Below are 22,764 nucleotides of genomic sequence, written 5' to 3' on the forward strand. Positions count from 1 at the left end.
AGTAAATGTTTATTATTAATAATGATTAGTAATGAATAGATATTAAATAAAGACATTCAGCCCTTGCATTTCCCATATTTTGAGAATATAAGGTTTCATACAAACTTTTAACAGGGGAAAGCACAGGATTAGTTTTTTTAATGCAACGTTTGATTTTTTTAAAATGTCATGCTTGATCTTCTTTCAATTTTTTCCTAACAGTTTACAACAGATAACATTGTTGACACAAAGTAATAGTTCACATAGTTCACCTAATAGTTCACCCATTTTGCCAATAAAACCAGCTTTCAAATGAATGATTATAGTCTCAAAATATATGGTGACTTGGCAAAACAAATACTTCTCAGCTAAACATATATCTTGACAGCTATGACAATGAAATACAAATACTCGGCTTCAATAATTGAACAGATTGTGAGTTCATGTGTTCATTGGACATTATTGGACAACCACCTTATTGAACAATCTTATTGGACAACCCCCTTATTGGATAATCTTTTTGGACAACCACCAAAGTTCTTTTTAGGCTGTCCAAGAAGAAAGGAATGGATGTGGAAAGGACTACTTAAGCAGATCAGGAAATTTACCTGAGAGCTGACTTGAACTTGTTTCTCATACTAAATATCTACCATTTTCAGCGAACCATTGGCTTCAGATATAAATTTTCCACTTTCAGTGGACGTATTCCAATTATTTTAATTATAAGACAAACATGATGTAGATTTGATTTTATTTCAAAGGGCATTATGCGATAGCTTCTCTCAAGACACAAAAGAAATGAAATAATTAAAGCACAAACTCAAGCACAACCCACTTGAGCTAAATAACTTTACAATAAAAAAAGTGTGGATACTCACATGTCTATAACTCTTTGCTTCAACAATTCTAATAAATAAAGTACTTTGCTTTGCCATTGGCCATTTGTAAAGCAAAATGCTGTATAGATTTCAATCAAAGTAACAAAATCAAAGTAAAATATAGCCGCAAGCCGCGATTCTGAGGTTCAAGCCAACACGGACCGTTAGAAGGTGAAAGCTGCAAAGTGCAATAAGAACTAGTCAGAATCAGAGTAATTGTAATAGTCAAGTCCATTTATACAAACAAGGAATTTGACTTGACACAATATGTTCATTCTCAATGAATGAATGAAAAGGTTTTAATTGCACAACAAACTAACAGTAGCATAGGACCATCATCATCATGCCATACAAGAACTATAAGAAAAATAGTCATCATATCATACAAGAACTAAATAAATAAATGACAGTTTGATTGTGTCTGCATGAAAACTATTTAATGGGAGGTTTGGGAAAAGGGAGCCTTCAACACACTTACAGTTAATGTGTATATTTCTGTTTGTAATTGTTATTTATTTTACTGGTACACTCGAGGTGCCACATAATAGCAGGATATACCCATATATACTCATTCGAGCAAAATCCAGTTCCAATTTACATTCTTGAATGGTCATTTTTAGATGTGAAGCACCTTTATGACCGGCAATGTCACTAACTCACTAAGTCAGTAACTCAGTCAGTAATTCAGTCAGTTAATTAATGGTTCTTGAGGCAAATTTGTAGAGTGAGGATAGATGGATGTCTGTAGCAAGTTTCGTGTAAATTGGACTCACGGCGTAGGAGTTTTGACCTTCAACCTTTGCTTGTAGACTGGTGGTGCCCCCTATTGGGCGATTTCAAAATAGTTTTACACACGTGGTTCAACAGTGTTATGAAACATATCCTGCGAGTTTTGTAATGATTGGACAAACTATTTTTGATTTATAGTCTGATTTGTGTTATGCCACGGCCATTTTTTGCATTTCTAGCACCCCTTAGTGGTCGATTTGAATGGAACATTCAGGGTATTTTTCAGGTACTTATGTAGACATATCCTGCAAGTTTTGTGATGTTTGGCCCAACGATTGTTGACTTTGGTCTATTTATGTGCTGAGCCACGTCCTTTTGAAGTTCATTTGTCAATATCTTCAAAACGCAATAAGATATCAACAAACTTTTGATAAGCTTGGTCCAGTAATGATCCACAGAAAACTTGGTAGCAATCAGACCTACGGTTTAGGAAGAGATGTCAAAAATGTGTTTTTAAAAAAATTCAAAATGGCGGAAATCGGCAAATTTGTAGAGTGAGGATAGATGGATGTCTGTAGGAAGTTTTGTGTAAATCGGACTCACGGCGTAGGAGTTATGACTTGTCAAAGTTCAAAATTTTGACCTTTAATTATAGCGCCGCCATCAGGTCGATTGGGGTCATATTTCTTGGGCAACACTTGCACACAACTTCCAATCAATGGGCAGAATTTCATGTCTCTACCATTTACCATCTCACGGGAATTTGCACAAATATTTCTGAAGAAGATTAATAATAAACCAACACAAAAGCAAAAACAATAGGGTTTCAGCCCTTCGGACTTGAACCCCTAAATATTGGCCAAAACACTATTTGAATACGACTATCAGAACAATAGATCATCTAGACAACAGAAATCTAGATCAATTCAGAAAAGCAACGGGACAGTGTGGATTTATTTGATAAAAATGAAAGAGTTCCAATTGATCTAAAATAAACTTAGACTTTTTCCACACATACATCAGAAACAAATATAGTAGGTGCTCAAGAGCAGGTGAACTGTAATGACACACCATGGGGTAAAAGGTCATTGTGTCACAGTCATTAACACCTTCAGGTGAGCAGCAACAGTACATCACTTTATATTTCATAAACATCAAGGTTGATTTCAGGTGCAAAGGGAAAGTAAAGATTCACACTAGATTATGAGGACTTAATAAGAAACTGAAATGCATAATTGGTTAAATTAGCTCTTATCTCTTTGCCTCAGCTGATGAGAGTCCTGATCTAAAATGGCTGCTGAGCATCACCCAGGTGTGGGATAAAAATGGTTGTAGTTGTGATGAGTTACCCCACACTGTAAAGTACTTTGAGATCCTTGAAAAGCAGCCAATGAAAGGAATGAATCAATATCATCATTATATGACCTTTCTCTCCTTGTCTAGGTTAGAAATGTCTGCTGTGTTGTCACCCCTGGGCTGGGCATTGTCACATGATCTTAAATGAGTCGTGGTCTGAGTGCATTGCCCGGAGTCTGAGAGTAGATTCCAATGGTGCTGAAGCCTCGCTCACTGAAGGATTTCGGATCTGTGGTGATGTCATGCCTCCCCCGAACAGATCCTACACTGTGGAAAAGAGAAGAAAACATTGTCATGTTGCTATTTTCCCCAAAGGACGTCCTTCATGATAAGCATGGGCCAGTTAGGCTTGTTGAATTTAAACAGATATTTGGTTAATTAGTTTTCATAAATTAGTCTTTAGGGGGCCAGGTAACGAAGTTGCTGGAACCATATTGTATTTCTTGGTTTTATTATTATTCCATAGATTTTGATTTTAGCAGCTTGGGCAAAGCTGCCTCGTTGGTTTCCTTCATAGAACAAATCCCTACTACAAAAGGTGAGTGAGGTTCGATTTTCCATTATTTTGATTTTTTCAAAAAACATCCATCTCCTCCTATAGATGCTATGCATGAAATGTATAGCAAACATCATCAATTCAAAGCTCATAAATACCAACATAAACAAAGCTGATATGGTTAAAAATGTGCATGCAGTAAGCCAATGAATAATGCATGTTGGTGTGCCTTTTTACCAAAATGCTAATAATGTACATCATTCCTCAAACCTGCACTGCTTTTAAAGAAAATGCTTTTAAAAACGTTGCACCCTCATTCTGGTGTACTGCAATATCATTTTAACAAAATATTTTATAAACATGGAAGACTATAAAAACAGGAATAAGGACTACTTGATCACTAAATGCAAATGTTTTACTGACAGGAGTACTGAGCACTGTAAAATCATTGTCTGAGTGCTTGGAATCTCAAAGGGAATCATTCCTGGTAAAATAAAGATTAACTCAAAAAAAATTTAAAAGGTAATTTAAGGAAAGATATGTTAAGTTTTTAAAAAAGAACCACATTTTGAAACTATACAACATTATATATTATTTTAATTCAGCCAATGGATCCATGAGAGAGTCACATACTGTATTAAAAACTGTGTTAATGTACTATAAGAAATTAAATGTCAGAGAAAAGGCAAGGCCTTCATTTGCAAAAGTGAGCAAACACAAAAATACTGCTTTATATCAATGCATGGCCAAAACGAAATGGATCTTCACAATTGCAAAATGTATACCTATTTATTTTTCAGCCAGATCACCCTGTACTCTTCATTGAAGTTTCAGTTGTTCAATTTGTTCAATTAAACAAATATGGAAAAATGGAAAATTTTACACAGAACGCAAAGCTTCTGCAGTTGTAATTGGTAGAGTTTTTACTTTCATCAGAAGTGGCCAATTTTATTTCCCGTTAAGGAAATTAGGAACCGGCTCCTCAGACAGCATTCTTGTCGTCCACGTGAAGAGTGGATAGACATGGCTGCATGAGAGAGCTGGACTGAGATGTAGACCCCAGTGACTCACCAGCCCAGCAACACAGCTACCAGCAGCAGCGTCAGCACCGCCATTGAACAGGAGAGGATGACTGTGATCACGACCATCGCCCCAGAGCGTTTCCATGTCGACACATCAATGGAGGAGCTGTTCCTGGCTGTGGATTTTGACACATACATACAGGTGTGCACACAGGGACACACACACACGCACACACACGCACGCACACACAAATACAACAGAAATTTGGTAATGAGCTGGCATGAGCGTGGAATATGATCTCAGCGACTTATACTTGCTTTCGTAAAAGGAATATAATTACTTAAATAAAGCCCTGAAACGTGGGCTGCTTTAAGAATGTGTTTCATATCTCCCGCAGTAGTAGTAATGATGTCAAAACACTTTAAGTTATGGCATGATACAATTTTTTAAACTATTCTTTGCTAAGTGCAACTAGCTATAATACACTTTTTATGTTCTCAGAACATAACAAACTGTATACCAAAATGACATTAACAAAATACTGTTGATCTCGCATTTCAGAATACCATTCTTGTTTATTTTCCCTTTTTACATTAAAAATTTTAATAATTACAACATTTTCAGTAATTCTTGGTCTGTAACAGCAGTCTTCAGATTGCTTGCATTTTGTGAAACAAACTTAGTGGACCCTCCTCAAATAGATGAAATTAGATCATACCAACCAAAGGGCAGTACTCAGGGCTCTCCCCGGTGGAGAAGCTGTGTAAACATAACTTTCCTTAGTGTCTAAAAGGAGAGCCTCCCAAGAATGCTGCCCAGCAAAATACTTTGAATTTCACAAATTTGAATAGAACAATATACAGACAGGTGACAAATTGAAGGAAAAGCCAACAAGTGTCTTAGTCAGGTGTTGGGCCACCACGACCCGCCACAAAAGCTTCAGTGCACCTTGACATTAATTCCACAAGTCTCTGGAACTCTACTGGAGACATGGAACACCATTCATCCAAAAGATATTCCCTTATTTGGTGTTTTGATGGTGGTGGTGGAGGGCACTGTCTAACACGTTGGTTCAAAATCTCCCATAGTTATTCAACTGGGTTGAGATCTGGTGACTACAATGGACATGAGCCCTCTCGTGCCCTATGGTTTGGGGCATTGTCATCCTGGAAGAGACCACTCCCACCAGGATAGAAATGTTTTTTCATAAGATAAAGGTGATCACTCAGAATGACTTTGTATTGATTGGCAGTGGCCTCTCCCTCTAAGGGGACAAGTGGACCCAAACCATGCCAGGAACATTCCCCTCACAGCATAACAGAGCCACCGGATACACACTCGCCCACTTGTTGAGAATATGGTGAAGGATGACTCATCTGACCAGGTCACTTTTTTCCCATCTCTGTAAAACCAGTGCTTTTGCACCACTGAGCTCTCAAATGTGCATTCATTTTTGTAATGTAAGGGGTTTATGCACCACAATCCTACTATAATATCCCTCTCTATGTAGTTGTCGATAGACTGTTCTTGCTGACACAGACTGATCACATCCTGCATTGATATTCTCAGGCACCTGAGGAAGAGTTTCTCTTCTGTTTTGCCTTATATATCAAACTAATGCATGACCAACATTTCCGACCCTATTTACTGATGTCTTTCCCATAGATCTAAATGCATGTCCCTTTAGTCACTCTTTGTATTGAAACACTAGCCAGTTGAGCAGTCTTTGTGACTGAAACTCCTGCCATCCGTGCCCCAATAATGAACCCTCTTTCAGAGTCACTTAGATCTTTTTCTCTTGCCATCTTGATCCAAAATGGAGGTCAACTGGGCCAGCATTTTTATACATGGCACAGAGCATGATAGGATGTTAATTACTTAATTGTATCATGCAGTACCCCTGTATGGAAGCATCTGCATTAGTTATGTTTCTCCACTCATTTATTCAGGTTTTTCCTTTAACCCGTCACCCATCTGTATGTTCCTAGGCTAATTAAAAATGTGAAGAATAAAAGAACTTTACATGTCATAAGAATGATGGGGATTGACCATTTTGACTCAGAGGCCACCATTTTCGTCACTGGATCAATAAGGATGTACTTTACTCTGAAAAAAAAAACATTTCCACCCATTAGGGAATTCTGCAACAGTTCATAGTTTCTGTAATTTTATCAGACAGATGTGCAAATTGTTTTTTGTTTGTTTTTAAAACAGCCGTTAACAAGGGTAAAATCCCTACTCTTTCAAAAAGTGCCATGAGATGTTTAACCCACAAGTTTTTTCCAATTAGATTGCTTTTAAATCAAATGTGGTCCGTCATTTGGTTAAGCAGACAGTTCAAAGGTTTTAATGACCACAGTGAGCCAGGACCTCATGTTAAGATCTCATCTGAAGGAAGGCATCTTCATCTTACAGCATAGTAACCCCCATCAATTTTCTATATTTTTTAATCCATCCAGAGGTAAAAGTGCTGCCTACTGGCCCACCAACACCAAGGTACTAACTAAGCCTGTGCTTGCTTAGCTACAGCACTTTGACATGCCAAGGACACAGTGCGGTAGACTGATGCATGCTGGGAAAAGATGCAGGGGCTACCTGACAGTGTAGCCTGCAGGCAGGATCCCGTTGCAGTTGGTGGTGGAGCAGTTCCCATCAGCCCCCACTTTAAAGTACCTGATCCCTGGCAGGTTGCCGCAGGGGAAGTCCCTCGGGACGCCCAGCTTGGTGATGTAATACCTTTTCTGCCCCTCACCTCGGAAGGCGTCCGGGTACGGCGAAGCGCTGAGGATCTTTGATGCCTCAGTGACCTTGTCTGTGTCAAACTGGTGCACACCTGTTCACACATGGGTGGGGAGAAGTGTACAATACTATGAAACAATTGAATATGGGCATCCAAATGCATTTTACTTGCTCAATATGCATTTAAGGAATACTCAATGAGATGACAATGAAAGGGATGACATGCAGGAATCAGCTGCAGACATGTCTAATGATACAATTTGCGTCTGAAACAGGACATCTATACCCACCTGAGCCAGAGGCAATGACGGACCATATCTCACATGTGTTGACAGTGCAAGGAAGCTGCCTCTGATTGTTGAAATAACAGAGAGGTTGGCTCAGCACAAAGGAAGTGCTGGTCAGACGGCCGATCACTTCATGAGGTATGATGTGAGGAATTTGGTCCACTGATAAAACTGCGAAAGTAACAAAGGAAAATTTTTTTAATTTTACATGCGCTTTATTTAACCAGGATGCCTCATTGAGACGGACAGGTCTTTTCAAAGGGGAGCTGACATACACACTGAAATCACACCACTAGAAGCACTATCATACAAATAAGAAACAATAAAATATAAAGCCCAATAAATCAGCTCAATGCAGGATGATTTTTCCAGTTGCCCGCCGTCATGATAACTGCGCAGACACCCTGAGGAGACATTTGCTGGTCTATGTTCTCCCATCTCAAAAGGGGGCATTGAATAAATATACAAATATAAATGGTTTCGAAAAAATACCAACCATTTCCTACATCTGATGACTTCACATTCATTACATTACATTCATGTCCAGTCCCTTGCAATCCTGTTTTCCTCTCTGCTCATAGGAATCCCAACTACCTTTCATGTACTGAGAAAAAAGGTCACTGATGGAAGATTTATAATGTGTCATGTAAAAACCTCTATCCAAGATGACATAGCTTCTTTTACGCGTTACAGAGCATTTATTTATACGGATGAATATTTTGTTTAATAAACTCAGGTTCTGCACATCATCTGGGAGTTTTCAACTGCCATCTCTCTGGTTACAGGCCAAGCACTTAATCACTGCTCCACAATGCCACTAGGGGCCACACTAGTGCATTGCCTGTGATGGTGCATTTATGTTTTATGAATGAATATTTCAGAAATCAAAAGGTCTTGCAAGCTAGTTCAAAACCAGTCTCACGATGTGTTTTAACTTTGAGACCATACCATAACATGTTATATTGAAAACAGAGCTGAAATGACTACTTTTAAGCAGCATATGGACATAAGGGAGGAAGAACATGTAATTATTAGAACAGGCTGTTCATCCCATTTACTGTAGGCTAATCCTTTCACACATTGTCTGCATGGTATCAAACTGTAGTTTTTGTGAAAATATTATTTAAAATTCAGATAGCACTCCATTGTGAGCCCAAAAATATTTCCTTTCCTTCCATAGAGGTCCTTCATGCTTCAAACTACAGACAAGTCACACATTTTATTTAAAAAAAACAACATAAAATGTCTTAGTAAGGTGTTGGGCCACCACAAGCCACCACAACAGCTTCAGTGTGCCTTGGCATAGATTGTGCAAGTCTCTGGAACTCTACTGGAGGGATAGAACACCATTCATCCAAAAGATATTCCCTCATTTGGTGTTTTGATGATGGTGGAGGAGAGCGCTGTCTAACATGTCGGTCCAAAATCTCCCTTAGGTGTTCAATTGGGTTGATATCTGGTAACTGCGAAGGCCATAGCAAATGATTCACATAATTTTCATACTCATAAAATCATTCAGGGCCCCCTCGTGCCCTGTGGATGGGGGCACTGTCATTCTGGAAGAGACTACTCCCATCAGGATAGAAATGTTTCATCATAGGATAAAGGTGATCACTCAGAATAACTTTGTATTGATTTGCAGTGACCCGTCCCTCTAAGCCATGCCAGGAAAATTCCCCCCACAGCATAACAGAGCCACTAAACCCCCTCACTGTATAGGTCAAGCATTCAGGCCCGCATGTGTGGCGTGCTCCCACTTGTCAAGAATATGGTGAAGGATGACACATCTGACCATATCACTTTTTTCCACATCTCTGTAGACCACCACTAAACTCTCAAACTTGCATTCATCTTACTGCAATCCTACTATAATATCATTCTCTATGTAGCTGTCGATGGACTGTTCTCACTGACACAGTCTGGTCACATCCTGCATTGATGTTCTCAGGCACCTCAGACACTAGCCAGTTGAGCAGTCTTTGTGACTGAAGCTCCTGTCATCTGGGACCCAATAATGAACCCTCTTTCAAAGTCACTTAGATCTTTTTCTCTTGCCATCTTGATCCAAAATCGAGCTCAGTTGGGCCTGCTCAGAATTTTTATACATGCCACAAAGCATGATAAGATGTTAATTGCTTAATTGTATCATGCAGTACACCTGTATGAAGGGATCTGCATTTGTTATGTTTTTCCACTCATCTATTCAGGTTTTTCCTTTAATTTGTCACCCATCTGTATATCTGCAGAATAACTTTTGTAATTAAATATTATATACTAAGACTCCCTACTCCTCAGTATTATTAATACATTTTTGGACCTGTGCCAATTTTGAAACAATGGACGGAGTCTGTTTTAAGTCCTTAAGATCCAGTTGAATTAAATGGCCAGAAGTTTCATTTGAAATATCTAAAATGATGTGGGAAATGACAGACTCTCTCTCTGCCATTTTTAATTCATAGTAAACAATATTTTCTCAATAAATCATAGCACATTGTGTGTAAGCAGGGTACGTGTTTCTGTTGCAGTGAGGTCTGGTTTCAACCTTGGGCGTGAAGGACAAACCTCCTGAGATTCTCAGTCTTGAAAAACCAGTTTATTCTATTTTGCCCTATCAATTCCTCCATGGCACAGTAAAATATCCCGTGTTAATTCAACTTTAACAGTATTAATTCAACTCTTGGCAGAAAACATTTGAGCCCACATCCCAGAATGTGACCAAATACTATCTGTTTACTGTGTACGTATATTGCTTTTCTTTCCTCTAAAGTACGTGGACTTCCAAGGAATTATTTCCAGTGTATTCAAATGTTTCAGTACACTGCCTTCAAGAATACACGACTTTACATTTTTCATTTGCATGACACAAACACAGCCCTCTTGAAAAAGTCTAATCGTAACGGATGTTGTTCAAATAACGAATAAAACTTTTGCATGTCCTGATCAAATCCAGGCATTTTGCAATTTGTAAATCCCAATGGTGACACGGATTAGTCATTTGAGTGACAATAGTCTATTCCAGGTAATACGTTAACACGCGACACTGGTAGCGCCAATTCGCTTTCTATAAATGAAGACAATACTTTATAATTAAATCCATTTTTACAGTATCATAAATTTAAAAATCATAGGGAGTCTGCGGTTTCTTGGGTATTTTTGTCTGTATTTCATTTTCCCAGTTTGTTTGTCTCCAAATATTGTGATAAATGCGAAGAGCATGTTGTTATTAATGTTAATGGCTCGGTTAATTAAATATAATTGATAATAGCAGACAAAAACACATTGTTGCCCTAAATAATATAGTTTGGCTCAAATTTCACAGAAGTGGATTTCATCGTTATAACATGCGTCACCATCCATAATTCTAAGACATCAATAATAAAATACAATTATCACAGCGCATTTCAACAAGCGGGGTGTGACACACAAAGACACTGAGAGACTGTCGTTAACAATCAAATGTTTTCATATTTAATTGATCATCGGGTTTCATTTTATCATGTTATAACTGAACTATGTAAACTCGAATACACTTACTTGTCGAACGGACACAGCACAGAAGTGCACAGATGACAGCAATGTATGAAAAAGCCATTTCAAATTTTTTCTCGGTCACTGTTGTTCTCTTGTAGCGCCTTCCTTGAAAAACTACTTCAGACGCTTCATTTCCGAATGTCAGTTATTCCCATTCAATGTGGGTCCACCTGGCTTTCTTACTCGGATTTCCGGCCACAAAGATATTGCTCATCTTGACCTCGGGGGCAGGTGTGCGTTTCTTATTAGCAGCAATTACATGCATACCTATTTGCGGCCTTTGAAAAGACAAACTACTAAAATGACGCATATGAACAGTAAGATATTTATTTACATTGTGTTCAACTGATTATGTCACTGAACGCACGTTTGTCTGAAACGTGCATTGAAACAATGTTAAATATACTGACATTGTCATATCTATAAAGGCATGGACACTGTACACCAAAGAGGAAATTGGTAATAGAATGTGTATAATTGCGTCTGGAATGTAATAAGCTGTAATAAATACTATGAATTAAATGTATAAAAGGAAAGGGCTGGCTTTTCACGTGTAGTGGATATGTATGACATACAGTATAATAACCTGCAAGCTCTTTAATAAATATTATGAACCTTTTACAATGATGATGATGATAATAATAATAATAATATGTTATTGTTTAATTTCTGCCATTGTGAGATCTACAGTGGTTGTCTCGTGTGGGTGCAGGTTTTTGTTTTAGCCCAGCACCGCAACACCTGATTCAGTTCATTTTGTAATCATGGTCTTCAATCAAGATCTTGATAAGTAGAATTAGGTGTCTTAGTGAAAGAAACAAACCAAAAAAACTGCACCCAGACCAGCCCTTTTTGTATAAGATTGGGCACCACTCTCTAATAAAGCCATAAGTTTCAAAAATCATGTAAACGTTCAAATGAAAAAATGTGCGTGTTACGTGTGCTGTGTAGCCACGTGAATGTAGAAGTCTGGCTAACATATGGTACAGATAATTACCCACACCAGCACAGAATATCACAGTGAACATCACTGTAATATAATAAACACGGTGCATTGCAATGCTAGAAGAACAGCCACTTTTTCAATAAAACTTAAAACTACATAGCAGAGTCTAAATTTGGGGGCTGCAGTTGGCAAATACATTAACAAGCCTCACATGGTTTATACCAAAGCTGGACAGTCCTGGTCTTGGAATGCTGGAAATAACTAATATGTTTGTTTGACTCAAAGTTATATTATTGTATTTGTGCCAATCAAAGTACTCCAAACTATTTAAACAGGAACAGGAAATCGGCAGGAGCTTATAAGTCCAGGAGCAGAGGTAAATACCCCTGTCTGTAGTTTGGATGTCGCTGCCTGTCATAGCCTTTGAGAATTATAAGGAACGCTAATGGTCTCTGAAGGGCTCTGGTGCTGTATTTGCCTTGCAAGGCACATGGTCTAAGTGGTCTGGCTGATGTCTTCGGGGAATTCGTGATTATTGTAGCGCTTCAATGTCACTGCGTTTTGAGGGCCCAAATGATCTATGGCACCGGGCACATTTGGCAGCACCTCGGCCGTGGTATAGTTCTTCATGTTTCCCTCAAAGGCCGGGTTATCCTGTGGAACGCCGTCTTTCATGTGGTGGGTGTTGTACCTACGGATCCTTAGGGACCCGAGGACTGGCATTGGCTCTGGTGCATGACGGGCCCTGCCGAAGAAGGTGAAATGGGAAATGAACATTTTTCAACTGCTGCAGAGTTAAGTCTTTAGTGCAAATTGCACTCTAATGGAGTACATGAGCCCACACTTGATAAAAGGTACTCTATAACTGTAAAATGTATTCTACGCCGGTTAACTTAGCTCCGAGCATTTTGATGTGTACTCATCTCAGAATCATAAAGTTTTATGAAATTTTATGAAAGCTGTGTAATGCTCACCATCTGATGCCAGAGGCATTTCATAAAGTTGGAAGTGGTGGCGGGGTCATAACTCACCCATAAACCAGAGCCACGATCAGCAGCAGCAGTAGCAGGAAGAGCAGAACACTCAGGATGACGGTGATAGCAATCATGGAAGGAGATCTCCCACCAAGACCATCATTAAGGGAAGTGAAGGATTTGGCTGGAGAGAGGAACAGTAGTGAGACTTGATTGAATGATATTTAGGCAGATATCCTAACATTTATAATCACATAGCAAATATGAGGGAAAAACAATTAACCACGGGTTCTTACGAGAAAGAAGGTTGATGGGGCTGGACCAGCTGGTCTCGTTAATAACTTTATTTGTCTGGTTGCTATTGATTAAGACGTATTTAAACCTGAAATCACAAGACATGGAAAAATCTTGTTGAAGGTTCAGTTCAACATAGCATTTCTGCAGCACATTTCAGCTTCATTTTGTGAATGAAGATACACAAAAATTCAAGGAATGCTCAATTCCCAGAAAGGTCTCATTACACCAAATCAAAGTATGACAACAGCTGTAAGCAGAACTGCACAGAAGCCAACCCAGGGTCATACTAAAGAACATATTCTTTATCAAAGGAAATCTAATTAACTGAATATATTGCTTTGTGTGTACTCAAATAATAAGACATTAAATTATATGGACAAAGTTATAGGACAAAGAGTTTCCTACTTGACACCAGTTAATCCAGTCGAAAATATTCCATTGCAGTTGGGAGTCAAACAGTTTCCGTCTGAGCCCACTCTGAAGTCTTTTGGTTTAGCGCCATTAATACACATGAAGTTTTCCAGAGGCCCCATCTTGGTCAGGAAGTAGTTTTTAGAGGTTGGTTTGGAGAAGGCAGTCGGGTAAGGTGATAATGTGAGAATACTGGAGCTGCTTTTGTTTGTATCAAAGTTGCTGCTTCCTGTTAATAAAGAAAATAATTGTTCTTGAGAACAAGATTGCTATTTTTTCAAAACATAAAAAGTCAGTCAATTGTTCTTTTGCTCTCTCTGCACTTTACCAGCTCAGACACTACAGCAACTGCATCTCCCTCGGACAACACTGGCCACTTAAGTGCCACCTTGCAGGACTTCTGCTCACAGTTGGCAATGACTCATAGAATCCATTTAAATTTCAACCATTGATTTGTCAGTGAATATTTATAAAACAGCAGCTATCCAAGGTTAATTGAAGAACATAATAAAAAAGAGAGCGCAAACAATGTAAGGTATATTGTACGTACCAAGACAAAATAAAACCCATGGAAATGGTTGAATGTAATGTACCATGTATTTATACATGAGTCATGTAAAGACCACTGACATGGAGTGTGCTTTGTAAATGAAACAAAATACTGGGTTAATTTTTAAATATTAATTTACCATGTCCAGTGTAAAGGCCCAGTAGTTTTATTTATATTTACTGTGTGTAATTATAACAGGCCTAAGTTTCCTATGAAAGACTGCACTTAGAATTTGTGTGTAACAATTTCAGTGCTTAACTTCCCGTAAAAATGGAGAAGCATTCTTACCTAGGTCTTTTGCAGCAACCAGATATACGAAGCATTTCCCCGGGGGGCAGGTCACATCATTAAAGTAACACACTGGTGTTAGCAGTACGACAGTGTTGCCAGTGACGTTCCCAAAAACGTTGGAAGAAATAAGAGGAGTAAAGGACTCTGAACCTAAATAAAAAGAGAAAATACAAACTTTTGTTGCTTCCATTATATATCAAGGTTGGGACCAATTCCATTTCCAAATTAAGTCAAGTCAGGAAATCCCTTAAAATTAGAATAACTTAAAAAATTATTTTTTGCATTGGCTAAAATGAAAATTGAATGGACCCCCAGCCTCAATACATGAGGCACAAAGATTTCTGGGCTGTTCACTCAGTCAGGCATATATATTGGCCAATCCCAGCATGAGCAGACAAGAGAATCCGGTTTTGATCCATGGGCTTGATTTTGGATTGGGTGTATTTCAGTTTGAAGCAGACACACAAAAGACAAATGCAATTACATCATCAATTCAGCCCATCCCAAGCTGTGAAAAAAAACCTGAATAATAAGGTTCCACAATTACCACATTCAAAAAAAGTATGACTCATGCTTTCATACCTCTAAATTTGGAAGGGTGTCACCGTTGCTTTCTATCACTCATAATTGGGAGCAGTGTAAAGAAATTTGACAAATGGCTAAATTACACAATCAACCTATGCCCGTTACCAGTAAGGCCAGGCATTCCACAAGTCATCTCACTTCTGCTCGTTAAATATTAGAGCCTGAGGAAATATTCACCCTGGAGCTTGCATCCTACCAGCCTTGCTAATACATTATGATAGCCTAGACATTGAATGGTTTGGTTCATTGGTACATTAGTAAGTGTGTGTTTTATTTTCTTATTTTCTAAAAGACCTCCATGTTGTACAAATTGGAACCTGAGACTGTACAGTAAGGAAAAGGAGGATCCTTACATGGCCATGAAGCCAAAAATATACAAATAGCCCAAATAACACAATAACAAATCGGTATATGGGGAGGCATTAAAAAAAAGAAAAAAAAAGAAAAAGAAATCCAATGAGACTACATGTTCTTGTGGGGAAGAATTCTTGACATAGTATTTTAACCGTATTGGTACCATTGACCTAAGATGAAGCAGGTGGCTGAAAGGAAGACACTGGAGCCAACCATGCAGGTGCTAGAGAGCAACGTCTCTCACCAAGATCAGGAAGTGAGCTTCAGAAACAAAGCCTGGTCTTGGCCCCTTGATCCATACTTACAATAGCAAATATAAGGGCATTTAATTCCCATTATGTACTGAAAATGCTTAAATGTATCGATTTTTCTCAGACATTGTGTCTGCAGTAAGCAGAAGACGGAAACATAAGACAAGTCTTCCATTTGTACTGGGATCAAAATAATTTATATTACTCAAAATGGTCTGTGCTAAACCAAACAGTACTAAGTCAGTTCTCCTTGGAGTGTGAAAATAGACTACTCTTTGAAAGATAACCACAGGGACCCCAGTCAGGGCTGCAAGCCTTTAAAAAGACAGATAAAAGCACTGAAACATGCCAGAGAATGACAGCAAGCTGTGCAAATAGAATGGCATTCACTGCTGAGAATTTCTATGCTGCAGTCTCCTGCTCATAGGCTCTATCTTACGTAACCCACCAATGAGTAATAAGGAATATAAGAACTTAAATGTCATTTTTACCATCAGACATAATGATTAACCAGAGAGTGAACCACATACCTTTTCCCAGCACACTCCGGATAGACAGGCACAACACTGCAAAGACCACAGTGAGGAGGGCCATTCTAGGTTTTGCTGTTGGTGTCACCAATTCTCCCTGGAGAGCTTGTCGATTTCGAGAGTGACAGATCTTGGCTGACTGGAGCGAGAACTACAGCCGCCGTTCGAAAGGGGCAGCTTTAACGGGCTGCTTCCCCTCCCATAACTATTTCCGAGTGTACAATACGTCAATTAAAGGGAGCAGCGAGCCGTCAGTAGCAAGTTTGGGTGCGTGTGACGGGAACACCCTCGATGACAATGCTGCTGTGTATTGTCTGAACATGTACCTGAAGTGGTTTCTGCACGTATAACTGTAACAGCATTCCAACTCCTGCAATAATACAACATGCATCAATACAAGCAATATTGCGTCATCTGGTATTCTGGGGTATTTTGATGTGCCTCGACTATTGTGCTGCCCACCTAAGGATGATATGGACATCTGCTGAAAAATACTATGGGAATAACGCAGCAGCCCAGAAATGGAGTGACAATGGTATAAACCCCCAACACTCAGCGACTCCTTTTTCCATAAAAAGGCAGAAAGAATGAACTTGCAGATGAGATCCTCAGGTTTGTGGCTGCAGGGAACAGGGGTCTGTTTGGATAGTGGATAATGAGCAATGTTATTACACCTTTTGCTTGGCATATCATCAAGATCAAACTGTATAGCATTTTAGAGCATTACAGCTCCCACCTCCAATCAACACCCACTCAGCAAAGAAACTTCAAAGTCACATGTCCTGACCCTGACCTGAAACATTCTTACAAACAAGTCTGTATGATTGCCAATTTCTTAATAACTTACAAAGTTATGTTGTACACAACATACCATGTACACAAACAACAGTAAAACCATGTGAGACATGGTGCAGTTTGTTGGGCATATCTCTCAAGCCATGTATGAATTCCACCACATGGCTGGGGGTTCAAACTCCATCTATTGCCCTTTCTGTGCTAGATCCATTTTCTGTCTGTTACTCCCTGCTTTCTCCCATCTTAATAAAGCAAAAAATAAATAAATAAATAAACTGGAAGGAGGGTAGTCTGTCTGCTCCCTTTTAATCTTTATTCAAAAAAAAAAAAAAAACCGCACAACCAGACGCAACACAGATAGACTAGAACAAACATATAACATATTAACTTGAACAACTGGTTCTAGAGGAAAAGCTAAATTAAAACAGTGAAACAAGGGCATCAGTCATCTTAATTTCAATTCCAGAGCTTGTACCTAAACATGGGAATGATTCAGTCACTGTTTAATGCCTGGTGAATTCTTGTCTCAATTACGTAGAATAAGTGAGATACTATTAATGTTATTTAAACAAAGTGCTATTTTGTGGACCTCTTGGAAACTATAACAAATGCATATTCATGATACAATATTATATAGTTTATAAATGTTAGGCTAGTCTATTCATATCCAGTGTGATTAAAAACAATGAAACACACTTTAAAATTAATTACACAAAACATTACAAGAACTGTAGCATTCCTGATGTAGAAGACACATCAAATTTAGCCTACAACCTACATAGATGTCCCTTGATATTACCGCAGACGCAACAAAAAGTGAACATCAAACAGAAATGAGGCACATTGTCTATTGGTTACTTAAAATGCACCTATCCTTCTATAACTGTGTTTGGTCCTGTGTTTGGTTGGGAACAATTGTTTTCAATTTCTATGCATTCCAATGATATTCCTATGGTATTCCTAGGTTATATCTTTATGACATTAATATAGATGAACATATATTGTAATGTTTCTTTGAGAATGCAAGACAGGCAACAATTTTTAATAATGAGATGCATAGATATGAAAACTTATCATGTCTTTCAAAAAGCTGATAGAGGGAAAAATCTAATGCTCTAAAGAAATCCCGCTTACAGATTGTGTGATTATCAGTTATTCACTGATAATCAGTTATAAATGATTCATTGCCACAATATTGCGACAAAGCTGTCTAGCCTGTTTTTCGCATTTCAAACAACTCACACTCCCAAAGCATTCCTATATCAGAAGTTCTACTGTATTTGAATTTGATGATAACCGAAATTGAGACTGGCCTTTTCAGAGAGGAGTGACCAGTAGCATTAAGGTGGGAATTCAGTACACTTGACAAACCAATTGCACAATTCTGGACATCTAATCACACATTTGAAAAATTATATTTGTTGTACAGTAAGTCACAATCTCCATTGGAAGTGGTCATATCCGTATGTTGCTGTAGTACTCTGAGTTATTGAGGTTGTGCGTGTTGTATCTTCTGACCCCTTGGCTAAGGGAAGGAGGCTCAGGGATCGCTGGAGGTCCGTGAGTGAGTCCGGAGCTGCCAATAAAATCACATCAATCTCATAAGAAGGAGCTCTGCTAGCTTCCGGTTTTACTCACTTTGAGAGCTAATTCAGTTCAGAAGTATTGTCAGTTCTCTTTGAGCTGATGAGAGCAAAATGATTCTGTAGAAGTGCAAATCACATGCAGTTTTCACAGACGAAAGAGGACTGTAGCACTGACAAGAATGATTTGTGTGCAATACAATTGCATACGATGAACTGTGTGCGCAAATATATTGAATATATTATGTCTAAAGTAATACTCATATTCTCATTAATTTGCTGAGAACATAGTTCAATTTTTTTCATTCTATTCTCATTCTGTATACTCTATGATATTTGCAATGGTAATTGAGAAAAGGTAAGCAAACATTTTCCTTGCTATCTTTATGATTCGTTATCTTATACAGAACACCGTGATCAATTTCAACCAACTTGATCAATAATTACATTTTAATTATAACATTTTATATTTTACTTGTTTGTATTGTTAGTACACGGAAGTACGTATAATTAATTTCTAACAAGTATTACATAAATATCTGGAGTAAATACCTACAACAATATGCACTTATACTTCATTTCAAGACAATAACGGGTAGGGTCAGATATGCATCATTGTCTTTTTCAGATTCTCTTCCACTGCTGTGGCAAATCAGTGTGAAATCCTGAAAGCTTATGAACTTGATAGGCATCACCATTTGTTACTCAGGCCATACATCAATCCAAGAATGCCTTTTTCTGAAATGATGCTGTAAAATCAAAAGTTGACCTGCTAGCTTGACATACCCTATGAAACAGGAAACAGGGCGTATGCTAATCTTGCCTACTGGCTGCTGGCAAATCCTGAAGCCTACCAGAGATACAGAGATCCAGGAGAGAGATCAAACAATCTGCGGTCCTAGCTCAGCAAAAGCAAGAAACTAGGAAAAAAGGAAGCTAAAAACAGGCGTTACAAAAATGCATAATTGTGTGTTTATTATTCAAACAACTCTATTGGTGTTCTAACTGACGGGCGGGGCCCAGTGGGTGACTCACCAGCCCTGCTGCAGCATGACTACCAGCATCAGCGTCAGCACGGCCAGAGAACAGGAGAGGATGACTGTGATCACAACCATCGCCCCAGAGCGTTTCCATGTCGACTCGTCAATGGAGGAGCTGGCCCTGTCTGCAGGAGTTCACAGATACATCTCAATCTGGATCTGCTCACTGCCCATGCGTTTAACAAGATAAATCTATAACAACTTACAAATGCTCATTTTCCTAATTCTTTCGAAATATGGGATCAGATTTTCACTCATTTTATTTAATTATAGAATTTGCATTATTATGGCATAGTATTATTGCATTTATGAATTTACCCATAGGGAGCAATGTGTGTATTATATGTATAGATGTGTGTTGACCTTTGAAATAACATACATAGGAAGACAGTGACAGTGAACATACGCGTTAATAGAGTTATGGGATGGGACCAAAGCGAGCCGGATTCTATTCTTTTGTTAGCTGGATTCACCAAGATATATTTCACTCTGCAGGAAAGAAAAGAGCAACACTGTATATGACAGTGACTGGAGAAATTTCATGTTGATTTCCCTGGTGTAAAAATAGCAAAGAATTTTTTGCATGATGAAGTCACAGACGGAAAACATACTGCAGTCAATGAACATCTGACTACAGCAAATCTGCAGTTGTGAATACTGCATGTAATGTTATCACCTAGGGTTTGGTGGTAACACCACTGTTGTACCTTTGGTTGGACTGTAGATGTATCATGATAATGAGTGGGGGAGGCCAGTGGAGACGCCAGCAGGGCTTTACCTGATGGTGGCTCCGGTGGGCAGGGCCCCATTGCAGTTGGCGGTGTGACACATTCCCTCCGCTCCTACCTGGAAGTATCGGAACCCAGGCAGCTCTGCACAGGGAAAGCTACTCTGAACCCCCACTCTGGTGATGAAGAAGTTGGGTGACATGTCGTCCAGGAAGGCGTCGGGGTAAGGCGACTGAGACAAGATGTCGCTGCTAGTCTCCTGACTCTCAAACGTCTGAACTCCTGTTGGCCGAGACATCGACTGGTCAGGAGGCATTTTGTGCAAAACAAAGTGTTTGGACTTGAATAGAGAAGAAACTAAAAAAAAAACTCAATAGAATACATAGAAACAAATACAGTTGCATGACATTTGTGAGCTGGCCAGATCAAGCAATGTGAAAAAAGTGCGAGTCGATTTCACTTCCACAGAAGTAACTCAGCACCATCAGTGGACACAGTGAGGTTATTCTGAGAAGGCTGTATGTATGCTTTACAGTAATTCTTTTGTGAAAATAGGTCTTAAATAGGCTTGAAGAGGACTCACCGTTACCTCTGGCAACCACTAGCCAAATCTCACACCGGTGTACAGAGCAGGGAAGGCCTTCCACTTGATCGAAATAGCACTTTGGCTGTTTCAGCACCATTGTTCTACTTGTCAGTACACCTAATGCTACTGTTGAGGAGGAAATTTCTGGAATAAAGGGAACTGTAAGGAGACATAAAAAAAAGACCACCCATAGGAAAGCAAAATCCAAGAAGAGATTTTATAGTTGTTTCTTTTATTTCTCCTAAACACAAATGAGCTATTTTTAATAGTAAGGTGAGACCAAAGGCTTTTCCTCCTACTTCTCAAATTCAACTCAGGAGAAACAACCACATATAATTTCATTTATGTCTTACTCTGAGCAAAACAAGAGATCTCTAAATGATCTTAAATAAGTCTAATTTAGGTCTCCTGAACATGGGACCATGAGATCAGAGAAATAGCTCAAAGAAAACTCAGCTATGACTCCTAGGATCTCATGATACTTCTCAAATATGTATCAGTTTTCTCATAGTGACCTCATGAGAAACAACCGCATCTCAATTCAATATCCATTTGTCTTACTGAAGTCTCAAATTCATCCTCTCATTATCTCATCTTTTCTCCTAAGGGGGTTTTAGGAGCAACACTTCAGATTGAAGTGATCTCAGAAAGATGTACAATTGAGATCTTACTACTTTCTCAAGAGTTAAAGAAAAGACTATCCTGAGAAAAAGATTTTTCCTCTGGGCAGTTCTGCCTGTAACTAATGCACTTTTATGTACAACACATGTACACCATATTTATTGGATTTTAATTGAAAATTTTGTAAAGGTCAAATAAAAACATGCATTTACATTAACCAAGAGAGCAGCCTGACCTACACATTTTGGACAGGCGTGTGATCTGTAATACATGGATCTGATTTGTTGCTGCCACTGAACTGACAAGTTTAAAATAGGCCAAAAAGAATTTAAAAGGATGTGTCTCTGAAATAAAGAATGTTTCAATATTTCATTCAGTCAAGAGTTGTCAAGTGAAACACCAGCTGAACCTTGGTCAAAACTAAACAGCAAATGTGAGCACTGAAAATCAACATAGGGCTAGCTGCCCTCATGAACAGTGTTTTCGAAACTAACAAAAATGTAGGCTACTTGTCATCTAACGAAACTGGCCAATTGATTTTCCGAGCACTGGAAAACCCAAAGGAACATCAAAATCAGGGAGATTGAAATGAAATAATAATGATTTTGTACACCATGTCACTGGAATATAATAGTTACATCATAAATGTTTGCTTGTATGTGCTTCCATATGCTAAAATAACGGTAAAAGCCATCTAGTTTAGGGAATGCAACACAAGTCAGTGCCAAAAAAAAGCAAATCCTTCACTTACCTTCTGCATTGTTTACATCAAGCCAGACGCATAACACCACTGCTAGGGCCACAAAGGCCATGGTATGCAGAAATGATTGATTTCCCTTTCAAAATTTTGCCGCTAATCGGGATGTCTGGAATCCTGCGGTGATGACGATCAAACGCTGAAGAATTTCTCTGCTACGCCTTTGGGCCTTACCCCGGCAAGCCCCAAACAAAGCCACTAAACTGGTTCGACAGGCCAGAGGGGAGGGGAGGCAAAGATGTTCATAGCAACCAGTCACCGATAACATAGGAAGATCATACTAAACTATTGAACTTCACAAAACGAGAAAGAAAGTAGCTTATTTCTGGCTGCAACTTTAAAATATACTTGGTTGAGAACACAGAAAATACAGAAAATGCACTGCTTATATTGCAGCCACATAAACAAACGTGACGGATAAAATTACGCAAATCAGCGATAGCGCTC

General features: G+C 38.8%; 2 protein-coding genes across 3 annotated transcripts; both read right to left on the minus strand.

The window, feature by feature from the left end:
• Positions 1 to 892: 892 nt before the first annotated feature.
• On the minus strand, positions 893 to 11,330 carry upk3b (uroplakin 3b). 2 transcript variants are annotated; one of them, XM_035432592.1, is made up of 6 exons: positions 11,022 to 11,330; positions 7,491 to 7,658; positions 7,057 to 7,294; positions 6,485 to 6,567; positions 4,510 to 4,636; positions 893 to 3,204 (listed from the first exon to the last, which is right to left on the minus strand). In XM_035432592.1, the coding sequence occupies exons 1-6, from the start codon at positions 11,077 to 11,079 to the stop codon at positions 3,183 to 3,185; spliced, it is 696 nt and encodes a 231-aa protein (XP_035288483.1). In that variant the 5' UTR covers positions 11,080 to 11,330; the 3' UTR covers positions 893 to 3,182. The 2 variants fall into 2 exon arrangements, with proteins under 2 accessions (XP_035288483.1, XP_035288482.1); XM_035432591.1 differs by having other exon boundaries at positions 893 to 3,209.
• Positions 11,330 to 22,372, minus strand: LOC118236562. Its single transcript, XM_035435054.1, has 12 exons — positions 22,312 to 22,372; positions 20,937 to 21,098; positions 20,404 to 20,635; positions 20,032 to 20,114; positions 19,621 to 19,750; positions 18,467 to 18,578; positions 16,208 to 16,358; positions 14,485 to 14,637; positions 13,641 to 13,875; positions 13,235 to 13,320; positions 12,996 to 13,122; positions 11,330 to 12,709 (listed from the first exon to the last, which is right to left on the minus strand). Exons 1-12 carry the CDS (start codon positions 22,370 to 22,372, stop codon positions 12,460 to 12,462), a joined length of 1,782 nt encoding a protein of 593 aa, XP_035290945.1. The 3' UTR covers positions 11,330 to 12,459.
• Positions 22,373 to 22,764: the final 392 nt, after the last annotated feature.

Source organism: Anguilla anguilla, chromosome 9, assembly GCF_013347855.1.
Source record: "Anguilla anguilla isolate fAngAng1 chromosome 9, fAngAng1.pri, whole genome shotgun sequence".
Classification (NCBI taxonomy): domain Eukaryota; kingdom Metazoa; phylum Chordata; class Actinopteri; order Anguilliformes; family Anguillidae; genus Anguilla; species Anguilla anguilla.

Coding starts and splice junctions, on each gene's coding strand:
- upk3b (XM_035432591.1), bottom strand. CDS start 11,079: ATGGCTTTTTCATACATTGCTGTCATCTGTGCACTTCTGTGCTGTGTC. Junction 7,659..11,021: donor GTGCTGTGTCCGTTCGACAA/GTAAGTGTATTC, acceptor TTACTTTCGCAG/TTTTATCAGTGGACCAAATT. Junction 3,210..4,509: donor GTAGCTGTGTTGCTGGGCTG/GTGAGTCACTGG, acceptor TCTTTTCCACAG/TGTAGGATCTGTTCGGGGGA.
- LOC118236562 (XM_035435054.1), bottom strand. CDS start 22,372: ATGGCCTTTGTGGCCCTAGCAGTGGTGTTATGCGTCTGGCTTGATGTA. Junction 19,751..20,031: donor TCCCATAACTCTATTAACGC/GTATGTTCACTG, acceptor GAACTCCTGCAG/ACAGGGCCAGCTCCTCCATT. Junction 13,876..14,484: donor GGTTGCTGCAAAAGACCTAG/GTAAGAATGCTT, acceptor CTTTATTAACAG/GAAGCAGCAACTTTGATACA.